Below are 20,547 nucleotides of genomic sequence, written 5' to 3'. Positions count from 1 at the left end.
AGACCAACATCCTACTCTCTTAAGTTTTACTGCAGAAATAAATGAACTGAAATCTGTCTTGGAAAAACTCAAAGGTTGGGTATATCTCAGGACCGTATTTCGAACTAACATGATGAAACCTGTCCATAGTTTGTATGGTCCATCATCAGTGCTTTTTGCAACTTCCTACTGTGTAATCCTCTGTGCGGCAGTAATCCTGGCTGCCTCTTACATGGCATAATGCACGGTCATTTGGGATGTTTGGCGTATTATTCCCTGTCCATTTCTCTTTTAATAGCCATTGAAAGTGTGTCACCGTTCCCTCTCAGTTTGATAACAAATGTATTTATTGGATTTCATATTGTATTTCTCGTCAAAATATGCCATAAAGTTGATGACTCCAGCTTGTGAAGCCGAACCGGACGAGGTCAGACGAACCTTTGGTTTGTCGCCAATGCTGCAATATTGCAGAAAGATGAACAAGTTGGCCCTTGGATTAGCGAGGGTAATCTGCACATTCCGTGTTTTATGTAATTTTGAAAATACGCCGCTGTTGCATGTTTGGCAAGGCTTTTTCCCCCATAAAATATAGTAAGGCATTTTGTTTGTTTTTAGAAAAAAAGACTATGCATAATAAATCTTTTTCCTTATATCAAAATTATCATGGCTGTTATGAAAAATGACTACGAATAAGTCTTTTATATTTAAAATGACTATGTATAACAAGGTTTTTTTTAAAAATAAAAAACACGTACTTGTATAGTCAGGGTTTTAATTGACAAACTGTGACATTTCTGAAAAATTGCTTGTGAAATGTGAAAATTTGAATGCAAATATAATGAAAAGTGAAGAATATGAAATTTTGAAAAGAAAAGGAGGCCACAGCATTTAACATATACAAATGAATAGCATTAGGTTGAACTGACATATCTGAGGGAGACTCATTGGAAAGTGGAAACAATGTTCTATTAAATATCTGCACATTTGTATTCAAGGATACTGAAGTCATTTTAAATTCATCTTCCAAACCGCTTAACCTCACAAGGAGGAATAATAAGCATCAGAATAACAAATGTGTGACAGCATTCGCCCCCCCCCAAAAAAACCACATCCAATATTATGACATATTGTTTATATGACTGAGTTGTGTACCTGTGAGCAATTGGGATTAAAAGTGGTCTTAACCGGATCACTGCGGTTTCCTTCCTTTGGACCAGCTCAGGCTGATCCCTTTAGCAAGCGCCAGTGTCCGTGAAATCTCCCCATAAGGAGATTGTGTTGCTTGGAAACCAAATATACAGTCTCAAAGTGCCTTCAATCCTTGACAAGAGACTTTTACACAAGTGTCCCAAGACTTTTGCACAGTATTCACACAGATGTAAACACACAGGAACACTATAAGTGATTGAGCATCCTTTTCTGCTCTAATCTCATTTTGAGTTCTGACACCAGTGCTTTATTGGCCGTGTCTTGGGCTGGTGACTTCTTCTTTGGCCGTGCTGCCACAATGGCCGAGACGGTGGGCACCACCCACTTCCTCTCCCCGGGTACGTAGGGCGGTGGCGGCGGTGGAAGTGAAGGAGCTCGGGGCGGCGGCGGCGGCGGCCAATGCCTGATCGTATTGTCCACGTTGTTGTTCCGGTTGACATTTTCCGCCACATCTGATTCCTCGTCCTCGACCTGGAACTTCTCCTCTGGGTTCTCGGCTTTCCTGAAGAGGTTCTTAAAGGTCCACGCGTGCTGGTTGCGGGGCCGTCTCCTCACGCGGCGGTTGGGCACGACCCGGTTGGACTTTTTGTTGCGTATGAAGGTGACGGTGGAGATGACGACGGTGAGCATGATCATTAAACTAATGACGCCCGCGAGCACGCCTACGATTTGAACGGGCTTGTTTTTATCGTGCATAAAAAACGATTCCAAAGTGCCACCTTTGAGTTTGTTCTGTAAAAGAGCACAAGGAGAACGGACATCCATTGTCACACATTTGTTACCTTTTAACCAGCTAGTGTTCCCTCTATTTACACATAATCCCAATTTAATATCGAAACTAAATAAAGCTGCCATAGTTGCATCGGTAGAAAAAATAATATAGTTCACACACTTGAAATCGCTAAGTCTGGATCTTCAAGACAAGATCAGAGAGGATGTCCAGGAAAGCATTGCTGAGACCATTCAGCGTTTTTGAAAAAAGGGAACATATTGAGTTGTATTGTGCTCCTTTACAGACACAGCTCACTGCAGAACCAAGCAAGTATCATCTAGTTCCAAAAGGTTAAAGAAGAAAAGAACAGTGCTGATGATCTCAAGGCAAGCTTCGCTCATGGCCTCCTGATTATCTTTCTGATCTTGCCCTGAGGTTTGACGCGGGACTTTTTCACAGAGTTCCAGTATATGAGAGTAGAAATGAAGATTGTGAGGGAAATGGCGAAGGTGACAGCGGTCATTAAAATCCCAAACACAGTCCCCGGGCGTTTCCTTAGTCCCAGGAAGTACGACACAAATCTGGATTTGACCTGAAAACATGACAATGTGACACAAGAGATTTTATAAGACACCGCCACAATCAAATTGGTTTGATGGTTGTAGTCGGTGGTGCTTTTCAATCCAGACTTGAAATTCAAGGCTTGAAATGTTAAAGTAAATGAAGTTGAAGTTTCAAATGTACAACCCTTTGCAGCTGCTACGTTATGTTGTTCTCAAACACGATTATTGCGCGGAAACTCACTGCTTCTGTGATGTCGATCTTGACCACGGCGGTGGTGCTGAAAGATGGTTGGCCCATGTCCCGGGCCTGCACCACCAACGACCAGGTTAAGTCCCTCTGCTTGGTGATGTTCTGGATGATTGCCATGGACTTGATGTACGACTTGAGGTTGATCTCGCCGGTGTCGGAGTCAATGTCGAAGATGTTGTTGTCTGGTTCAGCTTTCATGATGGCGTACTCGATTACGTTGTTGGGAATCTCTGCGTCGTCATCTATGGCCTGGATCGGAACGTCTTGAGAAGTTAATTTTCCATTTTAGAACAAATTCTAAGATATGAATGAGTAAATATCAGGATCTTTTCAGGAAAGTGTTTCAGCTGAAGAACTTGCGGATGTCATGCTGCCCACTGACTTTTAAAAACATCACCTCTATTTTGACTGGTGCTCCGATCACCATTGTCTTTTCCAGGAAGTTGTCATTGAAAGCTGGCGGGTGGTCGTTCAGGTCCAGTACGGTGACGAACACCTCAGCCAGGCTGTACTTGCCCTCAGAGTCTTCTGCCTTGACGTAAAAGTTGTACTTGGAGCGCACTTCTGCGTCCAGATTGGCCCAGGGCTGCGTGTAGATGATCCCACTGGAAGGCTGGACCAAGAACCTGAAGAAGGATCGGTTTAAAAATCCAACTGATTTCCATGAAACTTAGTTGAGGAGTGTGATACCAAAAGATAGCTAGATAATAGATTAGATAGCTAGGTAAATACGTTAACTAGCCTGCTAGCTAGCTAACTGTCACGCCAGTTTCGCTATTGAACTAGCTAGCTACATGAGTAGCTATCTAATTGATTGTAGGGTATTTTTTATTTTTAAAACAAATTTCTCCACGAGACTTAATTCAGTAACCCTGTGAGTTTGATTGAGATAGATTGAGATAGTGACTCTCGGGTGACTTTGGCAGAGTGCTCGATGGCTTGAAGCAAACAGTCTATTTTCACCTCGGATCCCATTATAGGCTTAACAAGGGCAAGCGACAGGGGAGCAAAGATTTCATCATCTCCTTCACACTCAAGTTGTTTACAGTAAAGCAGTAAGTTGTTTTGATTGGAGTGCACTCTTTGAAAACACAGTGTAACTGTGTCACGGCATACTCAATGAAATGTCGCCAAAGGAAACAGTTCAACCATTGTTATTGTCTCGGCTAAAGTGAAAAGCGACCCCAACTGAGTTAAATATTTTATTTTGTGGAGCTCTTCATATACTGTACTCACAAGTCAGCCCCAGATCCGTAGATTGAGTACTTCACATCACCCCATGGTCCTGAGTCAGGGTCTATGGCCTAAAAAAAATAAAATAAACATATCCATTAACCCATCAATTGATTTTCCAATTATGGTTTTTTAATCGTTTAATAGTCAGCTGGCGGGACTGGTGAGATTAATAGCATTTTATTTTAATGGGAGACGGTTGTAACTTGAGTTTGGTTACGGAGCAAATAAGAGTAAACTAGCACTGTATTTTGTTTCTGCAGAATGATCAGAAAATGAAGCGGCGTTGACAAGTCAGGGACACGATGTTGTGGTTATAAAACGAAAGCTCGTTTGATGTCATCATCACATCATCAGCTAATCTGCTGCCTCAGCGAGGTCTGTTCAGTGTCTCCGTGTGCCCAAGGTCACTTGTTGGATGTTCTTTTATCTGATTGAAATTGCCCAGGATCAAAGCAGCGAGCATTTGCTGGTGTCCACGCAACGGGAGGATTTACGAGGGCGCCTCCAATGAAGGACGAATGGATGACACGAGCCTGAAAATTGGCGCCTTGGATCAATCAGTCAGGCAATTTTTCAAAAGCATTCACAAATAACTAACTTGACCTTAAATTTGTCCTGAACACAGTATGGCTGCACATATTTTGTCCAGCTTAAAAAAAAAAAGGGACTTTGGTGTTACACAACAAAATGAAAGTGATAGCCATCTGGCAGCTTCCCTCGCCTAGCTTTTATCTACATGTTTTCACATATTATCCCTACCTCAGCATCAAAAGTCTACATTTAGGGAATTAAAGCCTCTCTCTGGCATTTTGTTCAAATCGAGCATTCCTCTGGAGCTCGCCGTGACGTACGCTGATGCGGGGATATTTTTAGATGAGGGATGATGGGCGACTCACCAGGACGGACACGACATTAGAGCCGCCGGGTGAATTCTCTGGAATCCTGGCGATGTAGTAGTCTGAGGAGAATTTAGGCGCATTGTCATTGGTGTCCATCAGATGGATGATGATGTCGGCCGTGGAGCTGAACCTCTCGGGTGTATCGATCTCGACAGCAAGTAGCTAAAAGACACCAAACTCTGAATGAAAGTGATGCTAATGAAAAATAGTCCTTTTATACCTTATACGTGAGGAAATGATGCTTCTCATAATCCATGCCTGCCGAGTCCTCCACCAGAATTGTGACTTGGGCCTCGTTCAGTACCGTCTGTGGGACCACACGTAGCATTCTTCCAGGACCAATAAGCCTCAGGTTGAATTTTGCATTGGCGCCCTAGACGTACACATCATGAGCATCTGACAGTTCCTTGCCACAAAAAACATTCTGGAGCAATTTTTATTTTAGCTCTCTCGCAATCTTAAAGGGATAATTAATCAGACATGACCAAAATCAAGAGGGCTAACCCGAAATAATCTGTCACACCTCCTAATTTGTAATATTCCGTATAACTCTAGCCACTCTCTGTTGCAGGTGTGTCATAATCCGTCAATCATACTAAAAGCATGAATGGCATTCCAGGAAACAATCAACAGAATATCAGTCAGCGCAATCACATTTGTGTGCCTCGAATCATAACGAGATTTTAATTTGTGTCCTTGAACAGGATTGTGAGCGATAATGACGGCTCAAAGGCGTCTCATAGCTACAAAGGTCAACACGTTTGTTTCTCATTATGGAAATGGTCAAATGTGGACATGCGGGGTGTTACGCAACATCAGAGTTCTTTTGCTCACCTGATCAGAGTCGTTGACTGTGATTTTAAGACCCCGCAGTATTTCCCCTTCTGGGGGATGCTCATACATGGTCAGCTCAAAAGTGCTCTGGGTGCCGTTTTCGCCGTAGAAAGTCGGCGGGTTGTTGTTCAGGTCAACCACGCGGATCACCATCGTGGTCTCGCTGTAGTCCAGGAGACGGCCTCTGGGACTTATTTCCGATGCCTGGAATGAGGGGTTCAAATTATTGAAAAACATTTGTATCAAAAGAAGTTATAATTTTCATTTCTGAGTCCTTACTTTGACTCTTATGTTAAAGATTTCTCGCTTTAGAAACACGGGACTTGTCAGCAGGGTGATACGACCCGTGGTTTCATTGATACTAAAAACTCCATCATCACCTTTAAAAGAAAAAAATAGATGTCGCCAACATGTGTGACATATTTGTTGAAGATATATTTTTATTGTCTTTGTTATGTCAACAACAGGCTTACCTTCTACAAAAGAATAACGAATTGGATTTGGGTTCCCCACATCGCCATCTTTGGCCACAACGGTGAAAATTTCAGACCCCTGGGAAAAGGTACACATCATATCACGATTACTTTAATCAAAAGTGGAAATGACGAGAACTTTACATATCTAAAAATGACGTACTCACCGGCAGTGACACTTCATAAACGTATCCAAAGTACGGCGTTCCGATAAAAGATGGCGGCGTATCCTGTGCATCTATCACGTTAATCGTTAACGTAGCTGAGGATGACAAAAACTGCTCTTTGCCGTTGAAAGTGCCTCCACCGTCCTGCAAAAAATGTAGCTATTAATTATATATATTTTTTAAAATGGTCCTTTAAGGTAAATTATAAATACAATCACACAGTATACTGAATTATGATGGACGAAACAAAAATAAACTCTTTGAACCTTAATATAATTTGTCAAATGTGTTTTAAAAAAATAAGTTGCAATATGATTCAAGGACGGTCAATTTTAAAATGTTTGCTTAAGTTTGGTTAAATCATAGCTAATTTTTTAACTCAAATTATTATTGTTATAATTGCGAAAACACCACTAGCCGCCATGATTTATCTCTGCACATTAAAACGTGTATATACCTTTGCAGTGACCACGAGAAAATGCGTTTTGGTTTTCTCGTAGTCCAGCGTTTCCTCAGGCTTGATGCGAATGACTCCACTATGTCTATCAATGGTAAACAAACTGGACTGCGCGTTCTGCAACAGAGAGCACAATAAAAGCAGGATTTAAAAGAAAATAGAGCATATTGACTCAAACAAGGTCAAATAAGTGAAAGCCTCTCAGTTCAAACCCCATTACGAGCTCTCACGTGAGCGAGCACCCAGAGTGGTCCGATAGAAATGTCCATAAAAACACTAAGGGCTCGCGTGAACTAGGCCATGTAGTTCTCTTTGTCCATCTGGATGTAAGGAGCACATATGCTCCATATATGCAGGTGAAAGCTGCCCCCGGTCCAGATGTGCACCATCTCACTGGTTCCCGCCACCACGAGCCAGATGCTCTTAAAAGCCCCAAAGTGCACGCTAACGTTGATGGCCACTCGGCCGCCAAGTCAGCCAGCCACGCGTGCTCAAATGAAATTGTTATGTTAATCCACAAAACTAATGCATGAACGTTTGATGGAAGAAAAAAATTAAGCTATGGTGTAAACATGTATTGAAATGTGAGGGACATTGCTGCAAATTACCAGAAGGTAGTAGTTGACGGATCCCCCAGAACCTGTGTCTTTGTCCACCGCTTGAGCTTTGAAGATGCTGTGTCCTGACTCAGTCGTCTACAATGATCACAAACATAAAGGACTTAACGCAATTTCGATTTCTTTGTGAAGAAATTGACAATAAAGCAGAAAAATTCAAGATAAAAAAAAAATCAAATCGGTATTGAAAATATAATCACATACTTCAAGGACATCAATGATGGCAGGCATGTTTTGGAATTCAGGTTTTTCATCGTTTGCATCCATCACAAATATTGTCACTCTTTCCACCACCTGAAAAGTAAAAAAACACATAAATAATACACTATAAAAACTATTTAACGCTAACCTAGTACTTCGAATTGAGTGTTACCTTGCTTTTCCCATCTGTGATGCTGACCATGACATCAAATGAATCTTGTTTCTGAGCACATTAAGAAACCATTGTAATCTTTCAATTAATTTGTATTTCTTAATTTTAGCATCCGACTGCTCACCTCTCGATCCAGCCTTTGCACTAATGTAATATTTCCCGTTTTCGGATTGACTCTGAAGTACTCTTTGGAACCTGGATCGAAAGACAGGCCGTAGCTCACCTCCTGGCCTTCGGGGTCTGTGCCGTTAAGGCAGTAAATTTGTGTACCTAAAAGAAAATGCCATAATTTTACAGCTTTGCTATCTTTGCAGATGGCAACGATTGCGTAAAGGCGTGCACTGTGCATCTGCTTCGTGTTTGACATGATGAACATCATATCACGCCGGTGGTCACAAGGTAACCTCACCAACAGGCGTGTCCTCTGAGAGGCTGAACAAAGCCATGTTGCCGTTATTGCTGTACGGTCCATTGTCGAAGAAATACGGGGCGAAGTCTGCTTGAGCTGGGGGGGGGACATAAAAACAAAAAGAAGGTGAGCCATCTTACTCTATGTGCTTAATTGTTTTTTTTTGGTTCATGTCTGGATTTAGGTATAGTGCTTTTGTGAAATTATAATATAAAGGAATTATTACACACGAAAAAAGCTTCAGCGTAGTGATCACAGCTCTAAATAAACAAAAGGTGTCTAAGAAGGCTGACGTAACTCACCTTTAATCCTAAAGGGACCGAGAAAGGGAATTATTTGCGGCATTCTAAAATGTTTCTTGGAATTTAATTTTGATCGTGACTTTCTAATCATGATAATATGAAACAAAAGAAAAAGGCAACATCCAACAAATCTCATGTTTACGCTAGTACTGAACACACGCTTATAAATTATAATGACAAACTCACCCAAGCAAACGTGCCAAAAAGTAAAGAGCAGTGGCAAATGTAAGATCTTCACATGCTTCATCCTTTAAAAAAAATAGTCAAGCGATGAAGTGGCACCATAAGGGCGAGCTCATGAGGTGCGCCTCCAAGGTGTTTGCCGTCCGACTGAAGGCAGATGCTCCCCGGCTAATCCAATGACACTTCTTAAGATTCTTTCCTGGTGCTGCTCAAGACCAAATGGACTTCGTAAACCACCACAGGACGGGCCTGCAAAAAAAAAAAAAGAGAATATACCTAACATTTGTAGATGGTGTGAAATATTTCTAGTTCATTATTGTATTGGTAAAAACTGTCTCCCATATTATATACATTTGGTGTAATTTTAAAATAAAAACACAATTGGACTTTTTTCGAAATCGTTCAACTCTAAAACAGATTACTGTGTGTACCTTACTTCTTACTTTAATTGACAAGTCAAATGCTTGGTCAAGAGCAGCGGACAAAAAAAGGACTTTAAAAAGCAGGCAATATTTGTTCCGCCCCGGAGCTTACTTGATGTTGTGCACCATCTGCTGTGCACTCCGCAACCATCTGTTGCACTAAGAAAATAAAGTCACTATTTGCTCCAATTAGTTGAATCATAAAACAGAGGATGATGCAGATGAAAGCAGCGAATGATCTGATGGGATTACATAGCTCCAGTCCGAGTGTCGGGTTAGGAATAGTGACCTCCGCGATGTACGTTCTAAAATACTAACGAAACAATGTGGACAGTGTTAACCCTGTTTTTTTTTTAATGTCTTTTCCCCTCCAGTCTACTTACTGTCATGCGCTTGAGCGTGGGAAAGGAGAGCCACAGTCACAGACGCAGTTCAGCACACTGACACAGAAGCTGCTGTTGGTCACAGCTCACACTCACACACAGACTTACTGCTCACTTCATATATATATATATATATATATATATATATATATTTTTTTTTTAGATGATCCTATGTCAACTTTTCTCCATTAAAGAAATATCCTCCTTGCAAATATAAAAAAAAAAAAGAGGGCACGGATTGTTCACTTCCTACCTATTAAAACTCGTCGCACGCCAAAGGATTAAGAAATGCGAAAAAAGCCTCTCACTGTCCATTCTCGTGCCGAAGTACAATCGACGATATAATCTGAGAAGCGGCGGATGAATGTAAACATGAGCTCAGCGGCCGCTAGCTGCTTGGTTGCAGAGAAACATGCCGAGTACGAAAGGCTCAAAAAGGCAAACGGCATCAATTTTCCCATCGGGGATTCGCACCATGCACAAAATTTGACGATGTGCATGCGTATGTGGTGAAGGCCATGGCTTCAGGTTTAATTCTCCTGGCGCTGGCAGATGGCAGGCCTAAAGATTAACCCACTGTGGTCTAATCCAGCCTCATCTTGTGATGCACAGCCTCTGTCTGTGCGGACATGAATGTAAATCACAATGGGCGCGCGTGACGCAACGCGGCTAACGACTGCTCAATATGAGTTCATGTTTATATGCATGTTTTGTGGTTGTTGTTTTGGTGTGTCCAAAGCATAATCTTTGCTTTACATTGTACACATTGTAAAACAATCATATATATTTTTTTAAATAAGAAAACAGAGTTAAACCCATCATCTAATGCTGACCTCGGTCAGAGGCAGCCTACTGGGCGGGGGAGGAACGTCAGGGGAGCGTGCCATCATCTCGTGGATTACTTGTCATCGATGGACGCGGCCAAGAGTGCATTAAATTCTAAAATATTTGCAGCCTGCTAAAAGCCACATTTGGGTGACGGGCCTATGACGCCAGTCCACATGGGGGAAAAAAAGTAATCAAAAAATCGGCTGATGATTAAAAATACTATCATCCACATAAAATGGATAGAAAAAGTCTGCACACCCCTACTTCGATTCACGTCATCTGTAACCGATTCGACTGCATTGAAAAAAAATTTACATCAAGATACATACAAGACTTTGATCATGTGGTTGCACAAGTGCGCACACCCTCTTGTAACTGAGAATGTTAGACCTCAATCTGATAAATCACTTCATCAAATGAAACATTTTAGCGTTGAGTGTATTTAAAAACGACATGGTGGAATTACACGAGAAAATATGTTGGGGGTGTGCGTGTCGTGGCGCATGTTCTTTGGCCTCCGGTCAAGGAGCGATGTCGACATAGAGAAAGAGTTTGGCTCATGCTTTGCGACATGTCTCTGATTTGCTGCGTTAAAGTGTCGGGAGTACATGTCGCGCTCAGAGAACACATGCCAGGAACATTTCAGATTACTGAAATCCAGAGTGCGGCAAATGTACACAGCAGCGGAACGTGTACCTGGGCCTCCAGTGGGGACTTACCCGACTTAATCCACCTCTTAATTCCACCACTGTCACATCGAAATTTTAACTAAACAAAAATCTCCAACTGCTTAAAATGTAAAATGCAAATTGTATATACTGACATGACGGAAACACTGTGTATAAAAAGAGAAACTCCCATAATATGTGAACCAAGTTAAGATTTATAATTTCCTGTGGATGCCACAGGGTGGCGGCAAAGCACTACATTTGTCTAAATGAAGCTCTTAACTCTCGTATCTTTCCATGGCACTTGTTTTTGTTCAAATGAAGTTCCTCAACTCACTTGGCACTAAGATGCTGCAAGATGATGGCAAATAACTACTTTTGTCTAAATGAAAATCTTAAACTTACTTCAATGTTGTTCCTTAGCACAGAAATGCCAACAAGGGGGTGGTAAAGCACTGCTTTTGTCCAACCGAAGCTCCTAACCTCACTTGAACATAATTCCTTGGCACTAAGATGCAATAACATAGAAGCCTACAACAACTTTTTCTGAGTCAACCACTTGCAAGATTGCGCCAAAGCACTACTTTCTGACAAATTTTGAATTCCGAACGAAAGATGACACTAAAATAGCAAAGTTTTTGCATCACTTGTGTGAGCAAAGGATCACACCATCTGCCTGAGCACCTGTTGTCAAGATACCCAATTCAGTTTTTGCCCATTTTGGATTATTATTGATAATCTCCAGTGTGGTTGGCCAAGGGCAGAGGTTCGCTTTTAGTCCCGGTCCACTCCAATAAAAGTAGGTCATTCCTTTAATCTGACTACGGAGAGGACCGTGGGGTCACACCCTTTTTCTCCCTCTTCATTTAAAAAAAAATTGTAGAGTGCGAACACAGGGCATAACTCCAGGCAATTCCAAAAAGAACCCAAGAGACTAAGGGTGTATGTATTTTGTTAATACTTATATACAAATACGCAGCCAATGATAGAAAAAATAAAAAGACTAGTGCAGACAACGCACGGGCAAATACTTTCTTAAATGAAAGTGACCTAATGATGAAAACGTGCTCAGGACAGAAAGTACTTGCAGTTACATTTTCATATTATGTGTCGTCATAATCATTAATAAAACAAAACTAAAACGTTTATTTCCAATCCAACGTTAACAAGTAAAGGAGAAGTGGACGCTGTCTCAGATTCTTGTACACTGCTGCTCTCTAGCGGTCACAGATGGTACAACAATATTTAAAACGGGATGGAAAGTGAACGGGTGTCACGTGACTTCATCCATCCAAGACAACCCACGCACGTCGGCGTGTGACGTCACCAAGTCGCACTCGATGGATTGTGTTGGTGTGCTTGTGGGATCCACTCAGTTCATGCACACAGCATTAGACGAGGAAAAAAAAGTTTTAGGGAGATAAAAGTTTGCTTTTTTTGCCGGCGAAACTTGTGGGAAAACTTTTCGCCAGTCCTGGTCACAATTGGATTTTTTTTTTTTTTTTAACATTCAAATTGACTTAATCTCCGTGGATGTTTCCACACTGCTTATGTGTGCCTCGTGGACAAAATGAGGCAGCATGTCAATCCTTGCGGGGGACAATGCAGCAAGATGCTGCGTGGACGACGGTTCACCCACGAACACAGATCGACAGATCGGAACGTAAAGGTTAGTCATCATTAATCCTAAATAATATGCTATTCTGCCTACTGAACGCACCCTTTTAAAAGAAACGCTCGTTAATTCTAAAATCCATCCATCCATTTCCTGAAGCGCATATCATCACTGCAAGTGTCACTTCATTCATAAATTACACATGCGCAGTACAAATATGTGATTATATGTGGAGATTCTCATGAATGGAGGTTTCTTCTCGTCTCGTTAAGAGACGTCTTTATACAACATCTGCACAGATGTGTTGCACGAGTGCAAAAGCCTCACGTTGGTGGCATTCGCAAATATTCATGAGTGCATTCATTCAAGGTGGAAATGTGTGAAATGCTTCTATTCAGTACCCCCTCCCCCTGTCCCCCTGTATGCTAGCTATACAATGAAACGGGTAGCCCCCCTTCCTCCATCCATCCAAGAATATGCAAATATACACGCACAAAAGCAGACATGAATGCACGAACAGAGATTACAGATTAGGATATTTAAATGTGAAAAGTAAATATTTCTCGTGAGAGAGGCAGAAGGAATGTTCTTATTTTCAAATTATGAGTGTTCATATAAATATATGTTATGTGTTCTGTGTTTATGAGTGTATCTGTGTTTAGTCTATTTTATCCCACTCTGAACATATATATATATAAAAAAAAAGACTAAGCGCAGAATAAAATATTCAGTGTAAATTTTAGACTGAAACACATTTGAAAGGATATTTACTCAAAAATAATGATTGAAGTTTTTTTTAAACCTAAAAAATTGTATAAGTCAATTTGTTTTTTCAGGGTTGTAGAGTCCAAACATGCAGTTTGAAGTTATTATTTGGGTCTTGTGTTTAGTTCAAAATGTCCCCAAATCAATTTCAATTAATCACTGCTAATTGGAAATGATTTCTTGTCTATCCAGTGGCAGTTGATTTAGAGCAAAATCCCAGAAAAATAAAAATACAGCCAAAGTTCCTGTGGGAATTCAGCTCAGTGTTTGCACTTGTTCAGGCAGCCATTAATGCAATTTGTAGCCAGATGATAAACAGACTGATGGCTGTTTCCGCTTGAGCAAATAGTCCGTTTCGCCAAACGCTCCAGCAACTCCTGAATATGTAAAAGTATCCAAGCTCTGGAGCCTCGGTTGTGACGTGTTAAACTGAGATAATTGGGTGATTTTTTTTATTTATTTACAGAGCAAACAATCGGCCAACCAGGGACTGAAATTTGTGTTTATTTATATAGTGAAAACTAATCGTTCTCTTGACTGGTCCAAATCCAAAGGCAATTCTCTTGGGAATTTAGCCACGCCTTGGGATTAGCTGGTGACCAATCCAGGGTGTATCACGAGACAGGTCACCCAAAAAAAAGGACCTTATCCGAATAACGAATGTTTATCAAACTAGCTTCATCTTTTTTTTTTTGTTACAGAATGACCCTGGAGTCTTTGTATGAGAAGTCCCTAAGAACTGGAGTGGGCATACCAGGATTTAAAAGGAAAAAAAAATGAAGTTCAAATATGCAGCAGTCTTCATCTTTATCGTGGCGTTGGTCATCATGGAAAAGGAAAGCAATATCATATCAAGGTAAGACTAGGGATAGTTTGCAGCTCAAAACTTTGAGCCACTTTTGAGTTCATGCAAAACTGGACCAACTGAAGGATTCTTATCTCTTCATCCATCCAACCTAACGTGATATATCTTCTCATCAGAATGTCGGATAAGATCCTGCAAAGACCAACTCCACAGCAGAGCACACAATCTTCACTGGATTACAGCAACACGACCCAAACCGAGTTCAACGTGATGCTCTCCAACGTTTCAGAAGAGAGTTGGAATCTAAGCCAAGAACTTCCAAATCATGGCCAGAAGAACATCTTACTCATGGCCACCACAAGAACTGGGTCTTCATTCATGGGGGAACTCTTTAACCAGCACGGAGAGAACATGTTCTACCTCTTTGAGCCTCTGTGGCATGTTGAAGACACCATGAAGACGACAAGGAACAGTAGTTTGTTGCCGGGGATTTATCGGGATCTACTCCAGGGTCTCTTCTTGTGTGACTTCACCCAACTGGAGAAGTTCCTCTACCCCCCTGCCCAGGACCACGTGGCCTCGTGGCTATTCCGCAGATATTCCAGTTTGTCCTTATGCGAAGAGCAAGTCTGTAGCCCTTTCGTCAAGGAGGTTTTTGAGAGGTATGGCTGAAGAAGGTTAGATAAGGACGTTTCTGATCTGACATGGCAAGATTTTGAATTTTGTTTGCTCTCGTTCTAGGCACCGCTGTAAAACTCGACAGTGCGGTCCCCTCAACCTGACCCTGGCTTCGCAGTCGTGCCTTTCCAAACAATACCGAGCCATTAAGTCCGTTCGAGTGCATCAGTTGGAAATGCTGCGCCCTCTGGTGGAGGACCCTCGCATGAACATCAAAATAATCCAGTTAGTCCGAGATCCACGTGCCATAGTGGTGTCACGCATGGTGGCCTTCTCTTTAAAGTACCAGACGTTGATACCTTCGGAGCAGGAGGGTCAGGTGCCCGAGAATGACGAAACGTGGAAAAACTTAAAAGGGAACTGCGACAACATGAAAAGGTCCGCCGAGTTGGGCCTGAGCCAACCGCGCTGGCTGAGGAGAAGCTACATGTTGGTGCGCTACGAAGACATCGCTCGCAACCCGATACAGAAAGCGGAGGAGATGTACAGATTCACGGGGATCCCGTTCAGCCCCAAAGCTCGCAAGTGGGTCTTGAAGAACACCCAAACCACACAGGATGCCAACGACTTCTTCTCCACCCAAAGGAATTCGTCGGAGCAGGCGGAGAAATGGAGATATGGAATTCCTTTCACATTAGCTCAGGCGGTGCAGCGACTGTGCGGACCTACCATGAAGCTCTTTGGCTACAAGTTTGTAGACGATGCAAAAACCCTCATCAATAAGTCCATCAGCTTGTGTGAGGACAAGACATTTCACTAAAGTCTGGAGATTATGTCTTGAAGCGAAAACCAGGTGCTGTAGCGTTAACTGACCGTCTCGATGGCGTATGAAGGTATCCACTGTGACTCGGCCTCAATGGCTTCATTGTGTTCACTTTGGCTCGGGTTCAGCTAGCCAAAAAGGGATATATGCAACTACATATACTCTCCTTGATTTAAATTGTGAACATGAAAGCATTGCAGCCGGTAAACGGCCAACATGGAAGCGTTTAAAAACAAAATGACTACAGTGAAGTCACAAGGGAGCCTGAAACAAGTCGTACAGTCGACTCATTCAATAACTATTACGTTTTAGGTACAAGGAGTCTTCTTGTCTAAGTCTTAAAGGTCAATTGTGACTAAAAGACTTGACGAACCTACTCTGAAGTATGACACTTATTTTAAAATGAGACCTGAAAAGTTAATCATTGTTCTGTGACTTTATTTTTACTTTGTTAGCTCTCATTTAGATCTTTCAATAATATACAAGGCCTATATGTCTTTTTATATTGTCTCTCTATTTTACAGATATGAATTTACCAAAAGAACAGGAGCTTCACTGTATGTGAATTTGGTACTTTGGTTATACTTTGGCATAACACAAGCGCTACTTCACTGAATGCTCAGAATTACCATGGATCCCCAAAAGGCAGTGGGGCGAATAACCAGAGGAAGACAGGCAGCTCATTCAAGTCTACATACTTTCTGCCTGTTTAATCCCCCAGTGGAGTAAAAGCACTTTAGAAGCCACAGCTGTTGATCAAGATGCCCTTTTACTTCACCCAAACACACACACCCTGTTTGGATAATCCCTCCAATGTTGAAGAATTAGCCAGCCAAGCAACAGATGTGACCATTGAGTATAAGATGGGGGGAAAAGTCTAGGTTTTTAATGTAAGCTGGGGAAAAATGTCAATAAATGTAAGATTGTAAAGCTTGTTTGGAATAGTTTGTATTGTACTACGTAAAGTAGTTTTACTGTCTCACAAAAACTGTAGAGATTATCCCAAGGCCCATTTCTACCACAATGTCATACAGTTAGCTAGCTAGCTATTTCTATATCTCAAACCACATCATGTCACAATTTACTTCGAGGACTGTGTTTTAATCTAAATTCTCAAGCAAGGGGTTGATATCATACCAAGAGCCCCAGAAGCCTTTTAGCTCTCAAACTAGCCACCGGAGACTTTAAGAGGATGCTACTCTTTATATAACCTTCAAATGATATTGACTTTTCCTGTAAAGGTTATAGTTAATCCTGAAATTCCATATTATCCCTAATTTCATGTGACGAGCACACATTTCCGCTTTCACAAGAAGCCTGACTGTACTCATGTTTAGTTCTCCACCTCTGGCAAACACACACATACACACCTACCCCTCTTTGAGAAATATACGCCATCATCTTGGCCGCTCTACTTGCAAGGTAAACAAATGCTGTGGTTGAGTCGGAACACTGAGGTGCCTCACATGCCTCCAGAGCTGTCCCGGCTGACAGGGGCCTTGTGTTTGGGACTTTACTGTGCCAAGTTTTGCATGGATATCAGGTATACACACAGAAAGCAAGCATGAAATTGGAATTGTAAATGCAGTTAGTTAATTCAACCCTTCCCTAAGGCCTTTACTTAAGGTGGAGTAGCTTTTGAGTGCAACTGGGTTCACCTCACACACCTTTTTCCTATTTCACATTTGTTTAGAAATATGTTTTTGTTCTTTTATCAGCCAGTGACTCAGTTCACTTAATAATAATAGTATATGAGTTTGGTGTTGGCTCCTTTTGCCTTTCCTCCAAAGGGGTCGCCACAGTGGAGCACCCGTTCTTGGCCGGATGATTCGTAAGAGAAGTGTTCGGCACAATTTTTACAGTGGATGTCCTTCTTGATGCAACCCTCAGCATATACACGGGCTTAGGACCAGCACAGGTGAGACACTGACATGGCTGCATATGGTTCCCTCTGCATCCTAACCACTGGACCATCAGGGTATGAATACAGTTTGGTGATAGTGTCTTACTAGTTAACTGACTTGCTCGTCCTTGTTGGTCCAGCAGAGGGAGGCAGAGTCCACCAGGTGACCAACAAACGCCACTCTTTTGTTTCCCCAGAGTAACAACATGTTGATTTCCAATTAAGAACACCAGTGAGATGCAGGTATTGCATACTGCATAAGGAGAATATACATATTGTATTATATTTTCAGCTTGAAAAAATGCTCAACATAGTTGCTTGGTGCTTCCCCATGAAATCATTTTGTCATTAATCTATTATGCATAGATCGGCCGCGGCGCATGCGCAGTTCGCTGTTCTAAAAAGTTCATATGACTTCAACCAGTAGGTGTCGGTAATGCCCATTGAAGCCGGTGCCACCTCGCCGTAAAGCAAAACGAAGAAGAAAATGACGTAACTTCCCGTACACGAACGAGTCGTGAATTGCATTTCCCGTTCACCAACCGAACGGATGTGTGAGTTAACGAGTTAATGAGTGAGTGATTTGCATCTCCGGTTCATCGCGAGAACGGTTCAGTGAGGGAACGAATCGTGACTTCTCCGTTCGCGAACGAGTCAATGCCTTCCTTCCTTCCCGTGCATCAACGGATCAGTCAGTGAAGGTGTTGCGTCTCCCTCTTGGCGTGAACTATGTAAGTCAGAATGTCGATTTGCCAAGGAAAGAAAGAACCACTCACTGAAACACCACTTCTTTTATGCACGTTTTCTCCAAGCTAACGGCTAATTTTATTGCATGAAGGGATAGAATAGAATAGATCTTTATTGTCATTGTCTCACTTGTACAACGAAATTTAAAAGTGCCAGCTGATCAGTGCATCAAATAAATAGAATAAAAGATTTAAAAAGTTGCGCCGTTATGCAAAAAGGGGGAGATCATGCTTCTCTTTGGGTCATCTTGATTTTATAAATTAAAGTCCCAATGATCTTGAGCAGCAGGGGGGGGCCCCATTCAACCCCTTACTCTGAGTGCCAAGCAGGGAAGAAATGGGTACCATTGTTATAGTCACTGGTATGACTCGGCAGTGGTTTGAACCCACAACCTCCCAATCTCAGGGCGGACACTCTCCTCTCAGGCCACTGAGCTGGTAAACACTCTAGCATAGTGTATGACACTTATAGTAGTTTTTAAATAACGTGTGGCATATATACGCCTAAATATTGTTATCCAATATATCTACTGAAATTTCACATTATATTGCTGGTTTGAAATTTACTTGTTTTATTACTATTTTAATAAACATTAAAACCTGTCTGGTGTTTTATTCCTTGTTTTTATTTTTTGGGGCATGAAAACAAAAATCTGACATTTGGTTAACTGCTTAAGTGGCCTGTGATTAGGTACACCTCATGGACACTTCAATACACTACACAAAGAAAAAAAAAAAAGAATAAGTAAATAAAGGGTTAACTGCACAATAAATGCACATTTAGGTATATTCTCGCATCTGGGATCGAACCAAGCTGCCCCATATAACCATATATGTCCCAAGCAATATGAGCGAGGCTTCCATAGTGTAGTGGTTAGTGCTCTGGGCTCTAATCTGAGCGACCCGGGTTCGAATCTCAGTTTGACCTCAACATTTTATCATAGAAAATTTGCAACACAGTTGCTCGTGTGCTGCCCCGTATAACCATATATGTTCCAAGCAATATGAGCGAGGCTTCCATAGTGTAGTGGTTAGTACTCTGGGCTCTAACCCCAGCGACCCGGGTTCGAATCTCAGTGGGACCTCAACATTTTATCATAGAAAATTTGCAACACAGTTGCTCGTGTGCTGCCCCGTATAACCATATATGTTGCAAGCAATATAAGCGAGGCTTCTATAATGTAGTGGTTAGTACTCTGGGCTCCAACTCCAGCGACCCGGGTTCGAATCTCAGTGGGACCTAAAAAATTTTATTATGGAAAATTTACTTAGGGTTAGGCTTGCCCTTGCTGGGCTTAGGGTTAGGGTTTGTGTCCGGCTTAGGCTTGCTTTTGCTGTGCTGGGGCTTAGGGTTAGGCTTGCCCTTGCTGGGCTTAGGGTTAGGGTTAGGGTTTGTGTCAGGCTTAGGCTTGCTGTTGCTGTGCTGGGGTTTAGGGTTAGGCTTGCCCTTGCTGGGCTCAGGGTTAGGGTTAGGGTTTGTGTCAGGCTTAGGCTTGCTGTTGCTGTGCTGGGGCTTAGGGTTAGGCTTGCCCTTGCTGGGCTTAGGGTTAGGGTTTGTGTCAGGCTTAGGCTTGCTGTTGCTGTGCTGGGGCTTAGGGTTAGGCTTGCCCTTGCTGGGCTTAGGGTTAGGGTTTGTGTCAGGCTTAGGCTTGCTGTTGCTGTGCTGGGGCTTAGGGTTAGGCTTGCCCTTGCTGGGTTTAGGGTTAGGGTTAGGGTTTGTGTCAGGCTTAGGCTTGCTGTTGCTGTGCTGGGGCTTAGGGTTAGGCTTGCCCTTGCTGGGTTTAGGGTTAGGGTTAGGGTTTGTGTCAGGCTTAGGCTTGCTGTTGCTGTGCTGGGGCTTAGGGTTAGGCTTGCCCTTGCTGGGTTTAGGGTTAGGGTTAGGGTTTGTGTCAGGCTTAGGCTTGCTGTTGCTGTGCTGGGGCTTAGGGTTAGGCTTGCCCTTGCTGGGTTTAGGGTTAGGGTTAGGGTTTGTGTCAGGCTTAGGCTTGCTGTTGCTGTGCTGGGGCTTAGGGTTAGGCTTGCCCTTGCTGGGTTTAGGGTTAGGGTTAGGGTTTGTGTCAGGCTTAGGCTTGCTGTTGCTGTGCTGGGGCTTAGGGTTAGGCTTGCTCTTGCTGGGTTTAGGGTTAGGGTTAGGGTTTGTGTCAGGCTTAGGCTTGCTGTTGCTGTGCTGGGGCTTAGGGTTAGGCTTGCTCTTGCTGGGTTTAGGGTTAGGGTTAGGGTTTGTGTCAGGCTCAGGCTTGCTGTTGCTGTGCTGGGGCTTAGGGTTAGGCTTGCTCTTGCTGGGTTTAGGGTTAGGGTTAGGGTTTGT

General features: G+C 42.4%; 2 protein-coding genes and 1 long non-coding RNA gene across 6 annotated transcripts in view; 2 read left to right on the top strand and 1 right to left on the bottom strand.

Annotated features, from left to right (window-relative positions):
- Positions 1 to 734: 734 nt before the first annotated feature.
- The window catches only part of cdhr1a (cadherin-related family member 1a), a 32,281-nt gene continuing 12,468 nt past the window's right edge, over positions 735 to 20,547 (bottom strand). The window contains exons 1-18 of one of the 3 annotated variants that reach the window (XM_088384997.1): positions 9,107 to 9,332; positions 8,667 to 8,912; positions 8,179 to 8,274; positions 7,894 to 8,039; positions 7,770 to 7,820; positions 7,601 to 7,690; positions 7,388 to 7,474; positions 6,780 to 6,896; positions 6,323 to 6,466; positions 6,156 to 6,234; positions 5,962 to 6,062; positions 5,683 to 5,886; positions 5,069 to 5,221; positions 4,846 to 5,010; positions 3,950 to 4,017; positions 3,111 to 3,339; positions 2,705 to 2,962; positions 735 to 1,920 (exon numbers count right to left, since the gene is read on the bottom strand). In XM_088384997.1, coding sequence (XP_088241123.1) covers positions 1,375 to 1,920; positions 2,705 to 2,962; positions 3,111 to 3,339; positions 3,950 to 4,017; positions 4,846 to 5,010; positions 5,069 to 5,221; positions 5,683 to 5,886; positions 5,962 to 6,062; positions 6,156 to 6,234; positions 6,323 to 6,466; positions 6,780 to 6,896; positions 7,388 to 7,474; positions 7,601 to 7,690; positions 7,770 to 7,820; positions 7,894 to 8,039; positions 8,179 to 8,274; positions 8,667 to 8,727 — 2,595 coding nt within the window. In that variant the 5' untranslated portion in view covers positions 8,728 to 8,912; positions 9,107 to 9,332 and the 3' untranslated portion in view covers positions 735 to 1,374. Of the gene's footprint in view, positions 2,493 to 2,704; positions 2,963 to 3,110; positions 3,340 to 3,949; positions 4,018 to 4,845; positions 5,011 to 5,068; positions 5,222 to 5,682; positions 5,887 to 5,961; positions 6,063 to 6,155; positions 6,235 to 6,322; positions 6,467 to 6,779; positions 6,897 to 7,387; positions 7,475 to 7,600; positions 7,691 to 7,769; positions 7,821 to 7,893; positions 8,040 to 8,178; positions 8,275 to 8,666; positions 8,913 to 9,106; positions 9,333 to 20,547 lie in introns of those variants that run through there. The other 2 variants (XM_088384995.1, XM_088384998.1) reach the window with 2 other exon arrangements.
- LOC148392933 (uncharacterized) lies at positions 1,270 to 11,713 on the top strand. Of its 2 annotated transcripts, none has more exons than XR_015860340.1 (5): positions 1,270 to 1,810; positions 6,150 to 6,244; positions 7,952 to 8,007; positions 8,084 to 8,304; positions 9,460 to 11,713. It is a non-coding gene; the product is annotated as an uncharacterized LOC148392933 (long non-coding RNA). The 2 variants fall into 2 exon arrangements; XR_015860339.1 differs by having other exon boundaries at positions 7,879 to 8,007.
- Positions 12,255 to 16,523, top strand: chst3a (carbohydrate (chondroitin 6) sulfotransferase 3a). The gene is made up of 4 exons (XM_088385742.1): positions 12,255 to 12,633; positions 14,046 to 14,200; positions 14,326 to 14,811; positions 14,891 to 16,523. The coding sequence occupies exons 2-4, from the start codon at positions 14,121 to 14,123 to the stop codon at positions 15,585 to 15,587; spliced, it is 1,263 nt and encodes a 420-aa protein (XP_088241868.1). The 5' UTR covers positions 12,255 to 12,633; positions 14,046 to 14,120; the 3' UTR covers positions 15,588 to 16,523.

This window comes from Syngnathus floridae, chromosome 9 (assembly GCF_059516105.1).
Source record: "Syngnathus floridae isolate MCC-2025c chromosome 9, RoL_Sflo_1.0, whole genome shotgun sequence".
Taxonomy (NCBI): domain Eukaryota; kingdom Metazoa; phylum Chordata; class Actinopteri; order Syngnathiformes; family Syngnathidae; genus Syngnathus; species Syngnathus floridae.
The sequence above is the reverse complement of the archived record's forward strand: the minus strand, read 5'-3'. Positions and strand labels throughout refer to the sequence as shown.

Bases quoted from the DNA above. Each gene is read 5' to 3' on its own strand.
- chst3a (XM_088385742.1), top strand. From the start codon at position 14,121: ATGAAGTTCAAATATGCAGCAGTCTTCATCTTTATCGTGGCGTTGGTC. The intron at 14,201-14,325 runs GTAAGACTAGGG...TCTTCTCATCAG, and splicing joins GAAAGCAATATCATATCAAG to AATGTCGGATAAGATCCTGC. The intron at 14,812-14,890 runs GTATGGCTGAAG...CTCTCGTTCTAG, and splicing joins GTCAAGGAGGTTTTTGAGAG to GCACCGCTGTAAAACTCGAC.